Source organism: Typopeltis vanoorti, chromosome 10, assembly GCF_054136105.1.
Source record: "Typopeltis vanoorti isolate ZY-2024b chromosome 10, IOZ_Tvanoo_1.0, whole genome shotgun sequence".
Taxonomy (NCBI): domain Eukaryota; kingdom Metazoa; phylum Arthropoda; class Arachnida; order Uropygi; family Thelyphonidae; genus Typopeltis; species Typopeltis vanoorti.
Window position 1 is genome coordinate 94,342,488 of NC_143558.1, and position 18,691 is coordinate 94,361,178.

The 18,691-nt window shown below is 34.4% G+C and overlaps 2 protein-coding genes across 2 annotated transcripts in view; one reads left to right on the plus strand and one right to left on the minus strand.

Annotated features, from left to right (window-relative positions):
• Sec23 (transport protein Sec23) overlaps positions 1-18,691 on the minus strand; it is a 410,761-nt gene that overhangs the window by 376,962 nt on the left and 15,108 nt on the right. The gene's annotated exons all lie outside the window — the stretch shown is intronic.
• Positions 1-18,691, plus strand: part of LOC150102603 (uncharacterized) — a 98,627-nt gene that overhangs the window by 4,678 nt on the left and 75,258 nt on the right. The window contains exon 2 of the mRNA XM_090398786.1: positions 18,644-18,688. Coding sequence (XP_090254912.1) covers positions 18,644-18,688 — 45 coding nt within the window. The remainder of the gene's footprint in view (positions 1-18,643; positions 18,689-18,691) is intronic.

Consider the following 18,691-nt stretch of genomic DNA (forward strand, 5'->3'; position numbering starts at 1 on the left):
TTTCCTACTGTATTTTTTCTTTGAACTGCTTGTTTCTTCTATTTAATAGTCTCAGATTTACTCGCTGTTACAACACGTGTATCACAATTAGGGTGAGCATCACCTGTTTCATTTGCTCTTCTTTTCAAAGTCCTAGTTCTAAGCCACTTTTCCATTATTAAAAAAGGTTTCAGAAAAATATACAAATATATAAATACTGGGATTAACTCACGAAACACTTTGTCCAAGTATCATTTAGCACTTCTGAAGGTATACTGAGCCTTGGTTGAAAAAGTAAAAGTAAAAGTAAACAAGTAATTGGTTGAAATGTGGATAACATGTTCACTTCAAATCTGACAGAATAGCAAGGGAAGGCGGAAGCAATAAAAGTATATTGTTGTTCACTTCACCCCTCTTATTATTCGTCATTCTGCTGGTACAAATTATTGTAGTGCCAGAATAACGAGTAATAAGAGGGGTGAAGTGAACAACAATATAGCTTTATTGCTTCCGCCTTTGAACATTCTGACGCTATTTATTATTAAGTCTCCATTTGATTTCAATAATTTTTACTTACTTATTCAATTTTAATTTGTTTGGATAACTAAAAACTAAATATATTTATTTTATTAATTTAAGTCTGCCTGCGGACCACAGGTTGAGAAACACTGTGCTAAGGCATGACTCTTGCTTTATGTTACAGGCATTTTTTTCACAAGTAACCCACATACAAGTTTCAGTACTGTAAACTAACTTTTCGTACATCTTTTGTAATTTAAATGAAAAGTAACCGTTACGTTCATGTTCATCACTTTCAAATAAGCATTCTTCAATAACTGAAGATATTCTAGCTGAATATAAAGTGAATTTAAAGTTCTCCTCCATGTGAAAAAGCTTGTTTCCTACTACGAAATCGAGCTTTCTGTCTACATACTGAACAGTGCGTCTATGATCAGTGCTCGACAAATTATGCAAAATCCTACTCGCAAGAAATAAATGTACTGGCCAAGACCTCTTCCTCCATTTTTTAAAATGATTTGTCTCAATAAGGGTTGAGTTATTGAGACAAATGTTGACTTATTGATCAACAAAGATATCAGTGATGCTGTATCGTTGTTTGGAGAACATTTCCTTTGTGTGAGATCTATACTAAGAAGGTAATAAGTAATAAGAATAAAAAGAACAGTAAAAATAACATTGATTTTTTTTTGAAAATATAATTTGTTAGATTAATTTTTGTTAATAGCGCGACTCAAAACTTATATTAGGCATATTTCCGTGTTAAAAAATAAAGTTAAAAAAAATACTTTTTTTAACTTTATTTTTAAATAAAGTTAAAAAAAGTTAAAAAATACTTTTTAAGAATTTTTTTTTTTTTAGAAATACAAAAATTCCATTTTATCAAGTCTGAAGCTACTCGCCAGCTAGCAAAATCTACTCGCCACTGGGCGAACGTATTTATCGAGTCCTGTCTATGATCATTCCACTTCTATTAGTTTATGCCCGGGTATGTGTGTTTTCTGTAGCTGATTTGAAAAGGAACGAAAAACTCGAAATTTGGAAGAAAACCTCTGTCACCGAAAAGTCAGACCAGTCAGCTTACCTTAATGTGAAACCTATAACGGTTTAAACCGAGGTCTTTTGAAAAGAGGATAAATCCGCGACTGAGCTTGGGAGGGGGGGGGAGAGGGTGCCCTGAAAGGGCCAGTATTTAGTGTAAACGAATATAAAATTTACTCAGAAGAATCTTTTGAAATTAACATGATTTTCCATTATGTCTTCCTATTTGTCAATAATTCTAAATTATGGAACTGAATAATCACTTTTCATGGTTTCGAATTAAGAATACTTTGAAAATAGTTCCTGTCTAATTTTTAATTGAAGAAATATGATTGCAAACATGCAGGCAAGATGCACATATAGGATTAAAGAAGATGTTTCTTCTGTTAAATAAGTAGAAATAATGGGTGGAATCAAAGAAGAAAAAGAGACCGACAGTATAGGGGTGATCGATATCATGATATCGTATATATTGATGTCACATATACCGTACTAAAAAGATGCTTGTGATTAACACAGAACTTTCTCCAACTGAGAATCATCCTGCAGAGTGGATAGCGGACCCGTTCTCCAACCAACAGGCAACCATTCCGCCGTGGGCATGGATATTTGCGAATGTGTTAAGGTAACAAAATTCATTATCTTAGGGGATTTCTTAATTAAAATCGATTAGAAAACATTTATACAAGTCATTCTTCACGCCTTGCTAATCGGTGTGAGACCATTATTCCAAAATTCCATGCTTGGTTCCTAGAGAGCACAGTTTCCGGATTACGTAAAAAAAAAAAATAATAATAAATAAATAAAGTAAAATAATAATAAAAACAATTAGCTGGCCCATAGTGCTAATAGATTTAAAACCTTTCGGATGGAAGTTACATAAACATGAATAAATAATAAATACATATCCCTGCTATTCTTCTGTGGTATTTCCACTCGTCGATTTTGTCCTAACAGAACTAATGTTATTAAAATTCACAAACCAGTTCAAAAATAACCGAGCTTTCTATTATCTCCGAAAGATACCAATCCTTTTTTAGAAATATCTCTGGTTTTATAAAATCTGCTGCGCTTGAAGCAAGGCATATGGGCCACACTGGATAAAGGTATGAAATCTGAGGGAGAAGATCGTAGCGATGCAGCTGATAAGAAAAAAAAAATCACGTATAACTTCACAGCCATATCAGCTAACAAAGTTAATAAAAGCCAGCATATCAGGCCAACCGGTCAGATCCTGAAGTACTTTAGATTCGATTACTCCAATAACAATTGACAAGAAATGCAAAAAGTAAGGCCGTTCATAAATTATACAACCTTTTGCAATGCGAAAAAATTCATTCTTACAGTATTCCATTGTCAAAATAGTAGCTCAAGTGCTGTATTTCTGTATAGTAATTTTTTCGTGCATTTTTTAGTTTTTTTTCCTGTTCATTTGCTGCATATATTACATGCGCTATACACAGAGGAAACAAAGAGGAATCCTTGAAACGATGTGGCCCCTATATAGGATCTGCTTCAGGTGCAGCAGATTTTATAAATCCCGAGATATTTCTGAAAAGGATTTAAAATGTTAGTTATTTTACAGAAGAAAAGACAACAAACTTCCACTTACAATCAATCTGCATGCACTGAACTAATCGAAAAAATATTTGGATAAATCGTGACTTGCGACATATTTCACTGTTTATATCTAGGCTTTAGCAAGTTAACAGGAAAAAAATTCCAGGAATTTTATGGGTAATTAAACATATTTACACCGGGTATTTGGGATTTCTAGTTCCTCCTACAATTCCAACCCTGGAAGGCAAACCTACAGCAGCATAGCTTTCGGTATCACTGCATGATGCAAGTTCTTCCACACACACACACACACACACACACACACACACACACACACACACACACACACACACACACACACTTAAACAGAAATATGCAATGTACACTAATATCTTGGGATAGATTAATAACTACAGCAGTTCATATAAATGGTGGTCAGATTATAATTACTTTAAAGGCATTCTCTTTCCGATAATATAGATTTTATTAGTAGCACAGAAGACTGTATTAACTTTATTCGCAAACTTATTCAATTAACTACCACATTATTCATTTAAATTAGCAAACAGTTTTGTTATTTTTTTGGGGGGGGGGGGTCGTGTAGCTCAGTGGATGTGGCGTTTGACCGTACAAAGGAAGACTTCTTGGTTTGGAATCTCGTCGGCGACTAGAGGAAATTTTTCCAAGCCTTTTTTCAACCGGTTCCCGAGTTAGTCGATCTCTGGCAGGGGCAAGCGGATTTTTTTCTCCCGGAAACTCGTTTTTTTTTGTCCCGTAAACTCAAGAAAATCGACCGTAGAAACCACACTAATTCAGACATTAAATATATTGTGTTAGGGACTACGAGATGACGGCACTTGTTGAGCGGTCTCTCTTCACCACGTGCCGCTTAATTAGTGATAGCCTTGAGCCAGCTATCTCTAATTGCATACCAGTGGAGATTGAACTGGTATGCAATTAACTAGCTCAGTCAGTCTCCAAAAAGTTAGATAGGACTAAAACGGCCTCACCTTCTCCCTATATGGGAATAAAAGGCGTTAGCTGATTTTTTTTTTTTTTTTTTTACATTCCACATTGAAAGTTAAGTTTTAATTGGTGCATTAGACGCACCTAGAATAAGCGTAATATAAACAATGAAAGATAAACATGCGCTTTGATAAATATTATTTTTGTCAAAAATAAACTATGTCAAAAATAAATATTATTTTTGACATAGTTTACAAGACGAGAACTAACGTGACCAGAGAAACTGGATGACTTGGGCCATTGAAATCACCGACAGATGTGTCGCGATGGTCAAATGTATTAAAGCAACACAGTTTTAGAGTTTGTGTGATATGTTTGAAATCTTACATATCATAGCTCACACGAATTTTGAAAGACTGCTTAAATACATTTACTGCATCTTCAGAGATGCAATATCGACAGGTTCAATTCCTGCCATATTAACATCCTCACTATTTGGTCTCTAATTATTATGCCTCCTTTTGTACACCAGAAGTGAGATCTTCATGTGATTGTCTCAACCAGCGTTTCCCAAACTGTGTTCTGAGGAAGGTGAATAAGTGTTCCGTGAAAAATTATCAAAATTAATATGAGCCTTGAATGGTTTTAAATGCTGCGACAAGTTCAAACATGTTTGAAAATCAGGCGCTCCTCACTTTGCGTGTGGATTGTGCTATTAAGGCCACTGCGGGCTGAGTCGATACCTCCAAGCGCGAGTGAAGTACGGAGGTATCTATTCTAGGAAACGTGCGGTCACAAGCAAGGTCAATGCGATGCGGTCCGGCACGCCTGTAGTGTGCGCTGCCGCATTTTTGCGATGCGATACAGCCTGCTGCGGTGATAGTGTGCTCTTAGCTTTACATTGAATACGAGACCGATGATACTCGACTCTAACCAAGGTGTTCCGTTAAAATTTCAGGATTTGTGAAGTGTTCCGTCGTAGGAAAAGTTTGAGAAACTTGGTCTAAACATTAGTCTTGCTTTGGTACATAAGAGTGTAAACCTAGATTCGTCTGCCTTCTGGAGCAATTTTTTTAAAAGTCTCTTCCTGAACCATCCACACACACACACACACACACACACACAAAAAAAAAAATCTATGTTAATTCGAACTCCCAGTAAACTGGTATTGTTTTCATCAAGCATTAGCTCTAATTGACTTCAAGTATCCGTCTGCCGTGGCGCTTGTGACGCTGTCAGAATACGCTTTTAGCAACGTCGAGAAATTCTTTCGTTTTTGTTTGCTAGTTCAAGTTAGTGAAGTAACTTACTGGGGTATATATAATTTACATGATATCATATAAAAAAATAAATAAAATAAAATAATAATTATGAAGACTTGAAAAAAAAAAAGTGCAAGGAATCTGACCGAAGGGGAATTGGAAATGACAAAACTACAGTAAGTGGTTTAAAATGGACAACAACAAATTTCATAGTCAACCTACACATACGCTTACGTCTGCTGCTTGAACAGTCATAAACACAAGGAAGAAACTAAACAAGAAACAGAGACGATTAACTGGTTAGTCCTTCGTCTTTTTTTTTTTTTCGCTTGTTTTGATAATGAGTATGCGCTATGCTGTCCTAATAACCGAAAATGTCAACAGGATTGATATCTTTAGCAATAGGAACATCCTAAGAATATTTTTGGTTGTTAAGACAGCAAATTATATACGCATTATCATAAATAATTTTAGAAGAAATCCTGATTTTTTTTTTTTTTTTTCATTTAAAACTCAACAATTCAAACACCTAGATCAGGGGTCGGCAACCTTTTCAGACTCGCGTGCCACATTCAACTTTTATTTTTAATAAACGGGCCGCAAGTGTTTAATTAAGCGAAAATAGTAAGTGAAAAAAATATTCGAGTTATCAATTTTTCTTATGAAAAATATTATTATCACGTAAAAACAATGTAATATATATTATGCATCACAATATGTGTGTCTCCATACTTTTTTGGCAAGCACCGATAAAATATTTGGATATTTTCTAACGAAAATGCGTTCTTTAACGTGCGCCAAAATCTCTGTTGTCGTCAGATGAAGTCGCCTTTGTTATCCCCACTCACGATGACTCACAAAGTTGATTCGCACCAAGTTGCACGGCGATATCAAGAAGTATAGATATAAAATTATTTTTAATTTATTATTCATATTATAAAATGTATTATTTAAATAATTCAACGTACGGGACACATGCCATGTAAGTATGGTCAACCTTTTATGGGCCGCCAAAAATGCACGTTTGGGCCGCATGCGGCCCGCGGGTTGCCGACCCCCGACCTAGATAATGAAAACATTATCTTGTTTTAATTAAGTTAGGATAACCGAGGTCCTACATATTCGGGTGAAAATATTTTGCTTTTGGTTTTTTGAATCTGATTTGGAAGAAGTTCTAAATAAGTAAGCTCTCTTGCCAATTACAGATTCTTAGAGACGTTTACCTTTGTGTGAGCGTATTAAAATCAACGGCAATAATATGGGGTAAGAGAGGTAGGAATGTTTCATGGTAGGTCAAATCATGACAATGTTACTCGAATGTCTGGAACTAAAATAAGTGATGTAAATAAAGCTGCGTGTAAATTCTGAGGAGTGTGAATTAATGAATGAATGATTTAAAACCAATATTTGCATGACTATAGGAAGATTTTTGGCATTATTAAATATTAGGTGCTAAATCAAGAGTCAAAAGGTCGGTTTCAGTCATAATTGCTCAGCTTTGAGAGCAAGAAATTCATGATCAGAGTATTGGCAGATAATTAGATTCCGAGAAACTCTGCGTTGTACATAGCATTGACTTAATTTATGGGATCAGTTCGTTGATAATCGGAAATAATGTGATGCTATGATATCTATTTAAATACTAATGGATCCCTCGAACTGATTAAGGTCATAAAATGCGTAAAATTTTAAAAGATTTGGAAATTACAGAAAGAAAATTTTAGACAGCTGACAGGATGTAGGCTATTCCAAGTGATAACAAGAAGGTTTGTCGCTGTTGTTTTGGAATTACGGCCTAAGCAACCAATGTTATGCCTGTGCATTTTGTCTGTAAATTGAGTTCTTCTGTCAAGTGTGCCTACTTTGCGGAATGAAAAACTCAAGTTTCTATAACAGGAGAGAGATGTTCACAGAACTGTAGGAAGGTGTCGATATTAAATTGTATTAATACCAACGTACAAAGCTTAAAGAATATGCACATGAGGTTTAGATTAGTAACTGGAGAAATTAAGCTGTACATTGTGGGGATTTCAGAATCTTGGCTTTTGGGGGGAAGTTCTTGATATTGAAGAGCATAATGACAATTATAATGTCAGAAGAAGCCAAAAAGAAAAAAGAAGTTATTTCTTTTTAGGGAAGATTTAGACAATGAGAACAATGATACATCGGATTCCAATTCAGAACAGGAGACAATGTGGCATCGAGTCATTACAGTTGATGACAGGCGGATGTTATCGTATTGGAGGAGTCTGCGAAATTATGAACCTCTTACTTAAAGAGATCAGGAAAAGAAAAGTATTATTGGTAGGAAACTATTATAGAAGATAATAACTGGATAGTAAATTTTTCAAGCGACTACATAACAGTTATCTGAAACAACATGTACAGTACGTGAACCTACTACAAAAGATAGGAGCTTGGATATAACATTAAAAAAAAATGAGCGATGGGCCAAAGTAATTAGGAATAATCTATCTGTGAGAGTGATCGTTTGATCTTGGAAGGACAATTAAGATTAAGTGGAAGAATGGTGATTAGAAAGCATCGGAGTGGAATTTCAAAAAAAGCTGACTTTGAAGATAAGAGAAAAAGTATTAGTAATCGACAATGTTTAGTGGAAGTTAATACAAATGCAAAATAACGCTAAAGCACATCTCGTATAATTTAAGGCTGTTTATTTCTAGAAGTAAATTTCATAATAACTCTGGTATTAGCTGGATAAAAAAATCAAGTTCTTAAAGAAATAAGCTGTAAGAAACAGATATGGATAAGGTATAGATGTGAAACTCAGCAGTTAAGTATAACAGAAAAGTGCAATTGGTGTCAAGATGGTAAAGCAAAATTTGAATTGCAGATAAGCAGAAATGCTAACATTAATCCAAAGGGCCTTTACAGATATTCAACAAATGAACGGTGGGATCATAACAAATATAAATGAATATAAACCTCAACAAAAATCTCCTTTCCCACCATTATGTTATAAAGGAAGGAGATTTCGTTGAAGTTTATCAAGGCAGCTGAACAGACGATTGAGAACGGGAATTTCTTGTACATGGCTGAACGAAGCTTTACCAGAGGACATAAAAATAATGAAAAAATAAGTTATTTTTTACCTTTAGGGCTGTGAAATAGTCATCAGCATTGGGTTACAGAAGCTGAATTCATGAAATAAAATCCGAGAATCAGTAATTAATATGCATATCTCATAATTCTCTAATGCAGCTACATTGCACATGTCGGTATTGCTGTGCGTTTGTGCATAAATATGTGAAAATAGAAAATAATTAAAGATAACATATTTAAACATACATAATATTATGTAAGAAAATAAAAAAGGAGAAGATAAACCATGAATGAATGTAAACAAGCCGAACTATACTGAGGTTATTTCCTTCCGGACCCACCGGTTCTCTCGCAGAAACATAAAACCGACTTCGAGAATATTTGGTACTAGTTAATGACGTGCTGTCCAGGTGTAAATACGAATTTTATAATTCATGGAGTTCAGATACCATCCTAGATGGACTAACATGGCCAGGTGGAAGGTCATAATAATAATAAATACACCAACAAACCTAACTGGCAGTTTTCAGTTATCTTTTTTTTAATAACCAGTGATAGTTATGGAATTTTTTTTTTTTGATTTCTAGAAGTACATTACATTTTTTTTACAACTTTCTTTTAGAAAAGAACTTTACGGTATTATATTATGCCAGTTTTCTAATTTTATGACAAAATTCTAATGCCATTTGGAAACACAAAATGTATTATCACATAGTAAGCAGCTTGATAATTTTCAATTTGATATTTACCTCAAGGCAACAACATATGAAACTGGGGGAACGGGGGGAGGGATACTAAAAGGTTCTGTAATTGCTAAAAAATAACGTGCACAAAGAAACTTTAAATTGTACAAAACGTACCGGGATAACAGCACTCCTTAAGATAACAAGGCACCTCTAGTCTAACGAGCAAACATGGAACGTCTTACAAACCATTTAGGTTTCTAGCTCTGGTGATCAAAATAGTTGCTTCAGTTATAATACATTTAGTTTAATCCTTTATCCAAGTGTGAGCAACAAAGTTTGCGCCTGAAAATATCTTCAGGACTGTAGCAAGGTGGTGCAACTATTGGCAATTCGGAGCAAAGGTGGACCAAGCTCCCATCGCTCCTTGTCTCAGTATCTCCCACCATGTCCTTGCGGGCATGTACAGTATATGCATTGAGGGAAGGGCCACTACCCAGACCGGTTTCGACCTTTGAGGTCTCGTCAGTGGGAGAGAGGCAGACCCAGAGGTGGTGACACTAAGGCAGAAGCAATAGAGAGATCATATTTACCTTCTGCTGTAGTTGTTCAATAAATAGTCCTTTTGTTCTATAGAACAAATCTTGGTATGTCTGGATTACTTAATATGATACTGTATATAAAAAAATCTAACAGGCTTTTAAAATAAGAAGGCATTTTAAACTAACTACGCAGAATAATAATAAAAAGAAGTTAATAAGCGAGCGATATATATCAAGGGCCAAAATATTAGACATGTTCTCCATGCCAAATGAAGTACATACTCGTATAGCAACAAATTAACGACATCTGGCAGGCACAGACTATAAAAACAGTCTGCTCCTGGACACGATATAGACTGTGCAATAATGAACAAAGGTCGCGAATTAACTTAAAATAGAGACGATAGTGAAAAGAGTCCAGGAGTTAACATAATTAATCAGCTGTTGTAGGAATTCACAGTTTATGAAGATTTACGTTAATTGTTTAATTAGGCTGTTCAAATTTCCACGATTAATAGAAACTATGTGCATTTAAGAACTGTGAATGTCTAACTAATTTTTAATGGAGTATGATGGCGTGAGTTAAAATAAATGACTGTCACTGTGTGGAAGTTTATGAAATGTTTTTGTTTCAGTGTGATTATTCAGTATTGTTAGTAAGATTAAGGAAATTAATGGAATAGTTTGTTCAAATTCGACAGTAAACTTTAATCTATTGCTGAAATTATTAAGTAAGGATTGTAATGAAGATATACATTTTGAATCCCCGATACACAAGATATTGTCTACATAGCGGTTACATTTGACTAATTGGCCACTGCAATTTGGCCCAGAAGTCCAAAGATTTAGATTTCTTCTTGGAATCTATAATTAACTATTAAACCTTAAAAGGTTAGCCAAAACGATCAGGTTAATGAAAGTTCAAATATCAGTAGGTGCGAGAGCTTAACGAAGAATCATTCAGAAGTAATGTGTGGGCGATGTCTAGTGGGAACATCAACATTAGTACAATAGCGAACAAATTATTCCGAACACTCACATTCTAAAGAAAACTTTTAATTTGCAAGAAAATAAGTAAAAGAATTAAACCCCAGCTTTGCCTAATAATTGACAGGTACTCCTCTGTTCCTAATAAGTTCATTAATTCGCTTAGGCATAGACACTACCAACATAGAACACATTTTTCTCATTTCTGCGTCTCGAAACCATACTTTTATAATGGATTATATTAAGTTATCTTTTGTAACACAATTTAATTTTTCAAGTCTCTTTTTCACTATGGCCCACAAATTTTCCATTTGGTTAATGTCATGAGGGTTACATGGCCACTGAAGCAACTGGATGTTGTGATTTTTGATGAACTCTTTCATTTTTATTGAAGTGTGAAATGGAGCGAGATCCTTTTGGAAGATGAGTTCTTTATCTTTCTGGATCTACAGGACCACTCTTTTCTCCAATATTGTTATGCATTCGTCACTTTTCATCATGCCATCAACAGGCACAAGTGATCCTGAGTGAACCTTCATGCGTAAAACAACTCCAGAACATCTTTCTAGCTAGGTGCTTAGGAGCTTGTTGAAGGTGGGTGTAGACGTCTTATCTACTGCTTATTTGAGAACATATGGTACTATCTCTCCTTGGACAAAGAAATGGCTCCCATCTGAGAATATAACCTTCTTCCACTTCTCAATAGTCCACTTTTTGTACGCTTTTGCCCACTGGAGTCTCTTTTTTTTCTGCACAGCCTTCTTCAACAGTTTATTTTTTTGGTTTGTGCACTAGTTCCCCCCCCCCCTGCTTCCAACAATTTTCGACGGATTGTCATGTCAGAAACATTAATCCCACTAGCTGCCAAGTCTGTCTACAGCAGACAATCTTGGACCATTTTGCTTTTCCTAAATAGTAAACGATCTTGATTAAGTGTAGTTTTCCCTTTTTCGCCACATTTTCTTTTTCTGTCAGGAGAATAGGTATCTATACCTCTTTAAAATCGCATTAACAGTGCCGAAATGAACATCACATCCATTGGAAATTTGTCTTTGAGTCATGGATGTGTGCTGAGAAAAAGTACACATTTTTGAATGCTATCTTGGAGATGTGTCCATTTTATAGCTACACAAAATGAATAAAATACTATGAATGTCAACTTGCCACTATTAAAAATGCAGAACATTATTAATAAATATCGTACAGACAATTAAAACACGCAGCACTCAACCAAAATAGTGAACTAAAACCAAAATTATTGTGAACTAAAACCAAAAACCTTGAAAATTCAGCGGAGAATGTTCAGATCAATGTGTTCGCTACTGTATATAGTATATATATAGTACTGCAGCTTTTAGGATGTCATTTGGAGATAGTTGGACATATGTCTAAAAATGCCATTAATATTTCTAACATGAATTTTTATGTTAAATGAATTTTAACGTTCAAAATATTCAATTTAACATGAATTTTAGTGTAGTTATAAAATGTTTTAGTAAATTTTCTGCATATTTTGACAGAGAATTTTGACATTTTCTTACAGTGTTTCAGCCAAAGAGGCTAAGCAGAATGTTCCTATATAAAATAGGAATGCTATTAAACTCACCAATGACTCAGCGCCTTTAACTTGAATAAATTTACTTAAGTTCATAGTTAAGTAAATTTTGTGCCGCAATACCTTTTGAACTTAAGGTCTAGAGAGAGAATCCCCAGTTTAACTAGAACACAGTTCGTACTTCAAAAAACATTAAGAGAAATCAGAGTAAATGCAAAGCTGTAGTGTCTAGCATCTCGCTTTACAGGTGAAAAACCAACAAAATCTTTCTTTCCATAGTTCCAACTGATATTTTCATTCATATCATATACTTGTGCAGATATCGTCTGTGAAGGGGAAATCTTTCAGAATAATAAAACTAATCAAGGCGAATGTAACGAAACAAACCCTAGGAGAGGATAGTAAATATCCGTTATTGTTTCATAGCCAAATAGCAAATAAGATTTGCTTTTGGAAATGAAAAAATTTCAAAACTTTTAAAGACATCAGAAACTTTAAAAGTTTGGAAATTCTTTGCTATTCTTCTACGAAACAGCAGCTGATAATTACTATCTTTTTCGTCGAATGGTTTTATTATGCCAATTGAAGCCTTAAGCCTATCACTGTAGTGTTTATTATTTACAAACCCCACCAAGACTTCATTTAAGTAAAATTCAACTTTCCGACTGAGGAATGAATGTAACATTATTATTATTAGACACCTCCAGGGAGTTCAAAGACTCATCGAGGGAGGGCACCTGCTCCACAACTCTGCCTCCTCCATCAACTGACCGCAACTACACCAACGCCATCTACCACCCTCATAAGGCTTCGTTCTAGTCTTTGACGAGAACCAATTCATCAGCAAAGCACTACTCAAAATTTTGCACTAATGAACGGAAACTTATCAGCTCCTTTGGGAAGACTTCATCTTTTAAGTAGTGCAGTATTAAAGAAACACTGCCAATGCCGAAGGTTGTGTACGCTCTCGGTCTTCGATACTTTTAAAGTTTTTAGAGACAAACGCTTAACAAACTTCTTATGATATAAACAATAACAGTTTTTTTTTTTGTACCACATTCCTTTTAGTCTCTTCCCTGACACCAAGTCTATTGCAAGCAGGATAAACAGCGAACAGAAGTTTTCAAAAAAAGTATACAAGTCGTATAATCGGTTCTCATACACGTGGGACTTAACTTTATAGAGTTCCTTCAGTATTATTTGTTGCTGTCAAATCAACAACTCAGTGACCTACTTTAACAGCGTCAGGAATTAAACATGGATTGATACAGTATTGCGGAGAGTTTAGCTATGAAATGACAACAGTGACAAAAGTTAAACGAATGAAAGAATTTTAATTAACGTATTATTTACAAAGGCCATTCCAACCATACAGACTGGAGTTGACCTGGGCAAATTATGCGTGTATGCAAATTCATTCAATCACTGAAATTCACATTTTGAAAAATGTGTGTTATAGTTTTTAAAGAAAATGTGTTTTTATTAATTTATTGTCATGATGAGAACTCGGTTGGAAATAGGCAACTTTTCTGTTGTTGTTTCATAGCTAATTTGTCATAATGTTGATGCATAGTAAATTCCCGACTCTCTGAGCAGCGAAGACTCGAAGATAATTTAAGAATTTGCAGAAGTTTTTATTCACTTTTGCAGACACAGCATTTTGAAGGGAAAAAAATATATAATTGCCCTTTTAGAGATGCATCTGCTTCACATGGAGTAGTTTTGCTGAAATATTTCTGTTGCCTACAAGTAAATTTCATTCCTGAAAACAAATCCTCCCTAAAATTATTTATAGCTTCTTTTTATACCAGCAACGTTCACACCCACTGAAGGTGTTTTTAGCAACCTGTAGAGACACAGTGAATAAATTCAGTACCTCTCCACACTAACTATATATATAACAATAATTTATAACAAACAAAGCACTAGAAATATATAAGAGAGCTCCCCAGTTATCTCAGCATGGGATCATCTAAGCAACAAATTAATAATTTTATATTGGTAGCACTGCAAAATTTTTCTATTTGTCAGTGATTGTAAATTTCCTTTATTATCTTTTCTCTAAAAAAATTGAAATAGAATTGTAGGTATGATTTGCAGTGCAAAATAATTTACAATTCAAAAGATTGAGTAGCAGAACTATACATGTTACCCTCAACCAAAAATGTTTAAAAAAGTGAAAATATTAGTTCATTATGGAAAAACTGATGGAGCCATTGGCAACATCGTTTTTATACTAAAAAGTATGTAAAGTATGTATATAGAAAGAAAATATCTGAATATTAAAGGAAATTAATCCGTTATTATATGATTTCTTATCGAAATTGTTAAAAACAAAATTGGTTTTCTTTTGATCTTTACGTGTATTTCTTACCGAAACTTTCATTTCAATCTTAAGGTAGAGTTCATTTCGATCAAAAACTAAAGTTTCGATCGCATGTAATAGTAACGAATGGCTTAGAAGGAATGAAACTTAATGGAAGAAGCTGTACGGTATGGCATTACTATAATTAAAAGAGAAACCTTTTCATGATTTTTCATTATAATATACTATTGGATTTTCAGATTTGGATGCTCATTAGTGGAAAGATAGACAATTCACTCATCTGTATCATGAGAGATAATATGAGTGTTCCATAGTGAGTCTATGTCTTAATTATACCAGTGCATCGTAAGACAACTGTTGTAGACGGTTCATCATTGCTTCAAATATTTACCTATCACATTCGATCTTTACGCGGCTTTTTGATGATTAGTTTAGCACAGTGTTTCTCAAAGTGTGGTACGCGTACCACACTTCAAAGGTCGTTAGGGGGTACGTGGCAATTTTCGGCTATGCATGATTAAAGGAGTCATTATATTTTTCAACAAACAGTGCAATTAGAGACAACCGGGATAAAACGGCACTAACTAATGAATCACATCCCCTCTCCATCAGAAACTGCTGTATAACCAAGCAAAACCATATGTTGCCGGTGGAACATATGGTTTTGATTGACACCACCCCCGTCGTTAACGTGTTAAAACTAAGAAATATATAGTGAATGTGTTTCAGATATTATGGAATTCGATTGAAGGGAATTAGCATTTCAACTGAACTGTTGAAATGCTAATTTGTCTTTGGTTCGCGCGATCTTTTGTTAATACCGCACCAATCATATGCAGTTCTTCGCTGCTCTACGTATCTCAAGTCTTTGTAAATTACTGGTAATTTTTACTCGAAATAATGGGAAAAAAGATGACTTTGACGATGCACACAAAGAAACTGTTCTCGATGCCAAAAGTAGTGATAGCGAGTAGGAGCTTCTTGGTAAATCGCACCATTTTCAGTTTTTTTCTGAAAACTTTAGTTTCCGAAAATTCCCGCACGTATCTCGCAACACGATTTTTTAGCTTTAATTTGGGGAAAAAAGTTAGAGCTATATTCGAGTAAATACAGTGTTTTTTTTTTTTTTTTTTATCTTTCAAATCCTTACGTATGGATCATTGGTTAAAGATTGGATTTATAAAACCCCCAAAAGAGAGCAATATAGCAAATACAAGTAGCTGTAAGCAACAAGAAAACGTTGATATTGTAAGGTGGAGGTTTCTGTGGTTTAGAAGTTCACATGGTATATTCCGATAATTGGACCACATTTTTTAATAAGCTATATAAAACACAATGAATTAATAAAAGACCCGACAAGTTTCGTAAGTCGTTTGACTTACATCTCCAGGGATAACAGGTAACTTAAAGTTTAAAACACAAAGAAAAGAGAAATTATTAGTAATAGTTCATGCTATACAGTTGTAACCGTCTGACTATTCATAAAATTAAAAATCAGAATGCAGATTCAAAGCAGTGCTGAAATTTAAACAATGCCGGATGACGCCACGTTCTGTTGTTCACGTTCATAATGTCCGAGGTCTGACTGAGGTATATTTTTTTATTAAAGCTGACCAAACTTGATGGAGGATTAATCCTTGATTTTTATTGCATTGTGTTGGTATTTTAAGCATGTTTGCAGCTTCTTTAAATTTCCTTATGTAACGTTGATATTGCATCTGGATCAAATAAAATTGATAAAAGTGTGTCATCTGACATCTCTAGAGAACCAAAATTTAAAAATAAATCATATTTGTTGTTTACATGAACATTTAAAGTGGCCTGTGTAGCTCAGTGGATGTGGCGTTTGCCAACCACAGCGCTTGGCCGCACGAAGGAAGACTTGGTTTCGAGTCTAGTCGGCGACTAGAGGAAATTTTTCTAAGCCTTTTTTCGACCGGTTCCCGAATTAGTCGATCTCTGGCACGGGCAAGCAGGTTTTTTCTCCCGGAAACTCGGGTTTTTCGTCCTGTAAACTCAAGAAAATCGACCGTAGAACCCACATTATTTCAGACATTAAATATATTGTGTTAGGGTTAGGGACCACGAGATGGCGGCACATTTGAGCCGTCTCTCTTCACTCAGTACCGCTTAATTAGTGATAGCCTTGGGCCATCTATCTCTGTTTGGTACCAGTGGAGATTGAACTGCCCACTCAGTCTCCAAAAGTTAGATAGGGCTAAATGGCCTCGCCTACTCCCCGTATACGGGAATAAAAAGGCATTAGCTGATTTTTTTTTATAAATTCAAATAAAACAGATATTTAATTTTAATTAATATTTTAAATTTATTTTTAATTAATGAATGAATTTATTTTTTAATTAATTAATTAGGGGGCTTGGTAAAAATGAAAATTTAAGGGTACGCGGATATCTGAAGTTTGAGAAACACTGGTTTAGCAGATAAGATTCTAATGCAGTGGTTCTTAACTGGTGTTCCCCGGAACACTGCTGTTCCGCGAACTGGCTACAAGTGTTCCAAAGGTGAAAGATGTCACATGACAGAGTTCAGAGAATAATTGGCTACTCTGAATAAAAATGTCGAGGGAATTATTTCCGTTATAACAGAACAATATTGGAAGAAAAGATTTCAAGTTACTTTCCTTCCTTAAATACACACAATTATGACTGGATACGAAATTCACTTGGCACAGTTAATACATCGAGTTGTGAATTTTCGTTACAAGAAGAAAAATTAGTTACCTTGTCAATGGATCGTACTCTAAAAATGAAATTCTCTGAAATAACTCTTTAGGAATTTTGGATTTTTGTCCAAGCTGAATACCCAGCTCTCTCCACAGGGGCACTGAAAATTTTGCTACAGTTTTCAACATCACATTTGTGTGAACTCGGTTTCTCAATATTAACCAATATAAAAACTAAAAAGCGTGAAAGACTTACTAATATAGACAAAGAGATGAGGGTAGCTATATCACACATTAGACCTGATATTGCTGAAAGCCGACAAGCTCAAGTATTGCATTAAAATAAGTTCAATTTTTATAAAAAGTAAGTCCATGCATATTTTAAAGCAAGTCTATGCATATTTTTATTGTTAGTTTTATGATGACCCTAATGCTCTTGGTGTTCCCCAAATTTTTCTTATAATCAAAAGTGTTCCGTGACTTCGAAAAGGTTAAGAACCACTGTTCTAATGGAAGGTTAATTTCCGCTCATGAGATTTTATGGGTAGTTATGTTAACCATATCATGCACCCTCTGATTAAATGATTAGATTAGGTTAGGAATTCAAGGTTTAAAGTAGAAATACAGACAGTAAGAAAAAAAAATAAAGAACATTTTCGGAAGGGAACAGGACAGCGAAATACGATACACTTGTACTCGAGTGAAGATGGGCTTTTTTTTTTCCCGCTTCTTTGATTCTTAAAAGATATCCTTTCTTTGGATATTAAATTCTTCTCGATGCGAATGTAAAATAGTAACATTTTACTAACTTTTTTTGGTAACTGTATAAGATTAAATGGCCTTTTATTAAAAGTATCCTATTTATGCTGTGAAGGATACTGCAACCAAGAGTCCACAGTACAATGCAGCACAAATTCGATTTGCTCAAAAAAAAAAATAATAAAATAAATAAATAAATAAATAAAGTCTGCAAAGTGCTTTCTTGCATACAATCGCTTACAAGCAAAATGACATTCGCCCAATCATCTGCTGTCTCACAGACTGAAAAAAATTCTTTCTTTGGTAAATCGCCACCTAATTAATATATACTGTATAATGCTTAAATTGATTTTTTTTTTTTTTTTGTGTATCGAGAGAAGTGGACGGTTTGTTTTAATAGGTATCTCTTCTATTATCATAAACTGACATTTACATATTTTCATTTATTCACTTGCGGTGCATTTTTGTAACAGATCCTTGTCAGGGATAAACTCATCTTATACCTTCTTTCATTTCAAAACAATGATAATATTTAGGCTTCCTTGGAGAAAGGCTAAATACTGTTATCATTATGCTTAATCTCAATAAGACTTATGTAAACAATATTTAGAAATCGTGAAACTATAATATGAATTAATTTAGAATTTTCCTTATGTCGGACGAAATATATTTATAGGAGAAACATATATATAAAATAAACTTGCATTCTTTATTGCAGGAATGGCAACCCAAGTCAAAAATGGGTGCATGTTATACCATAAAAGTA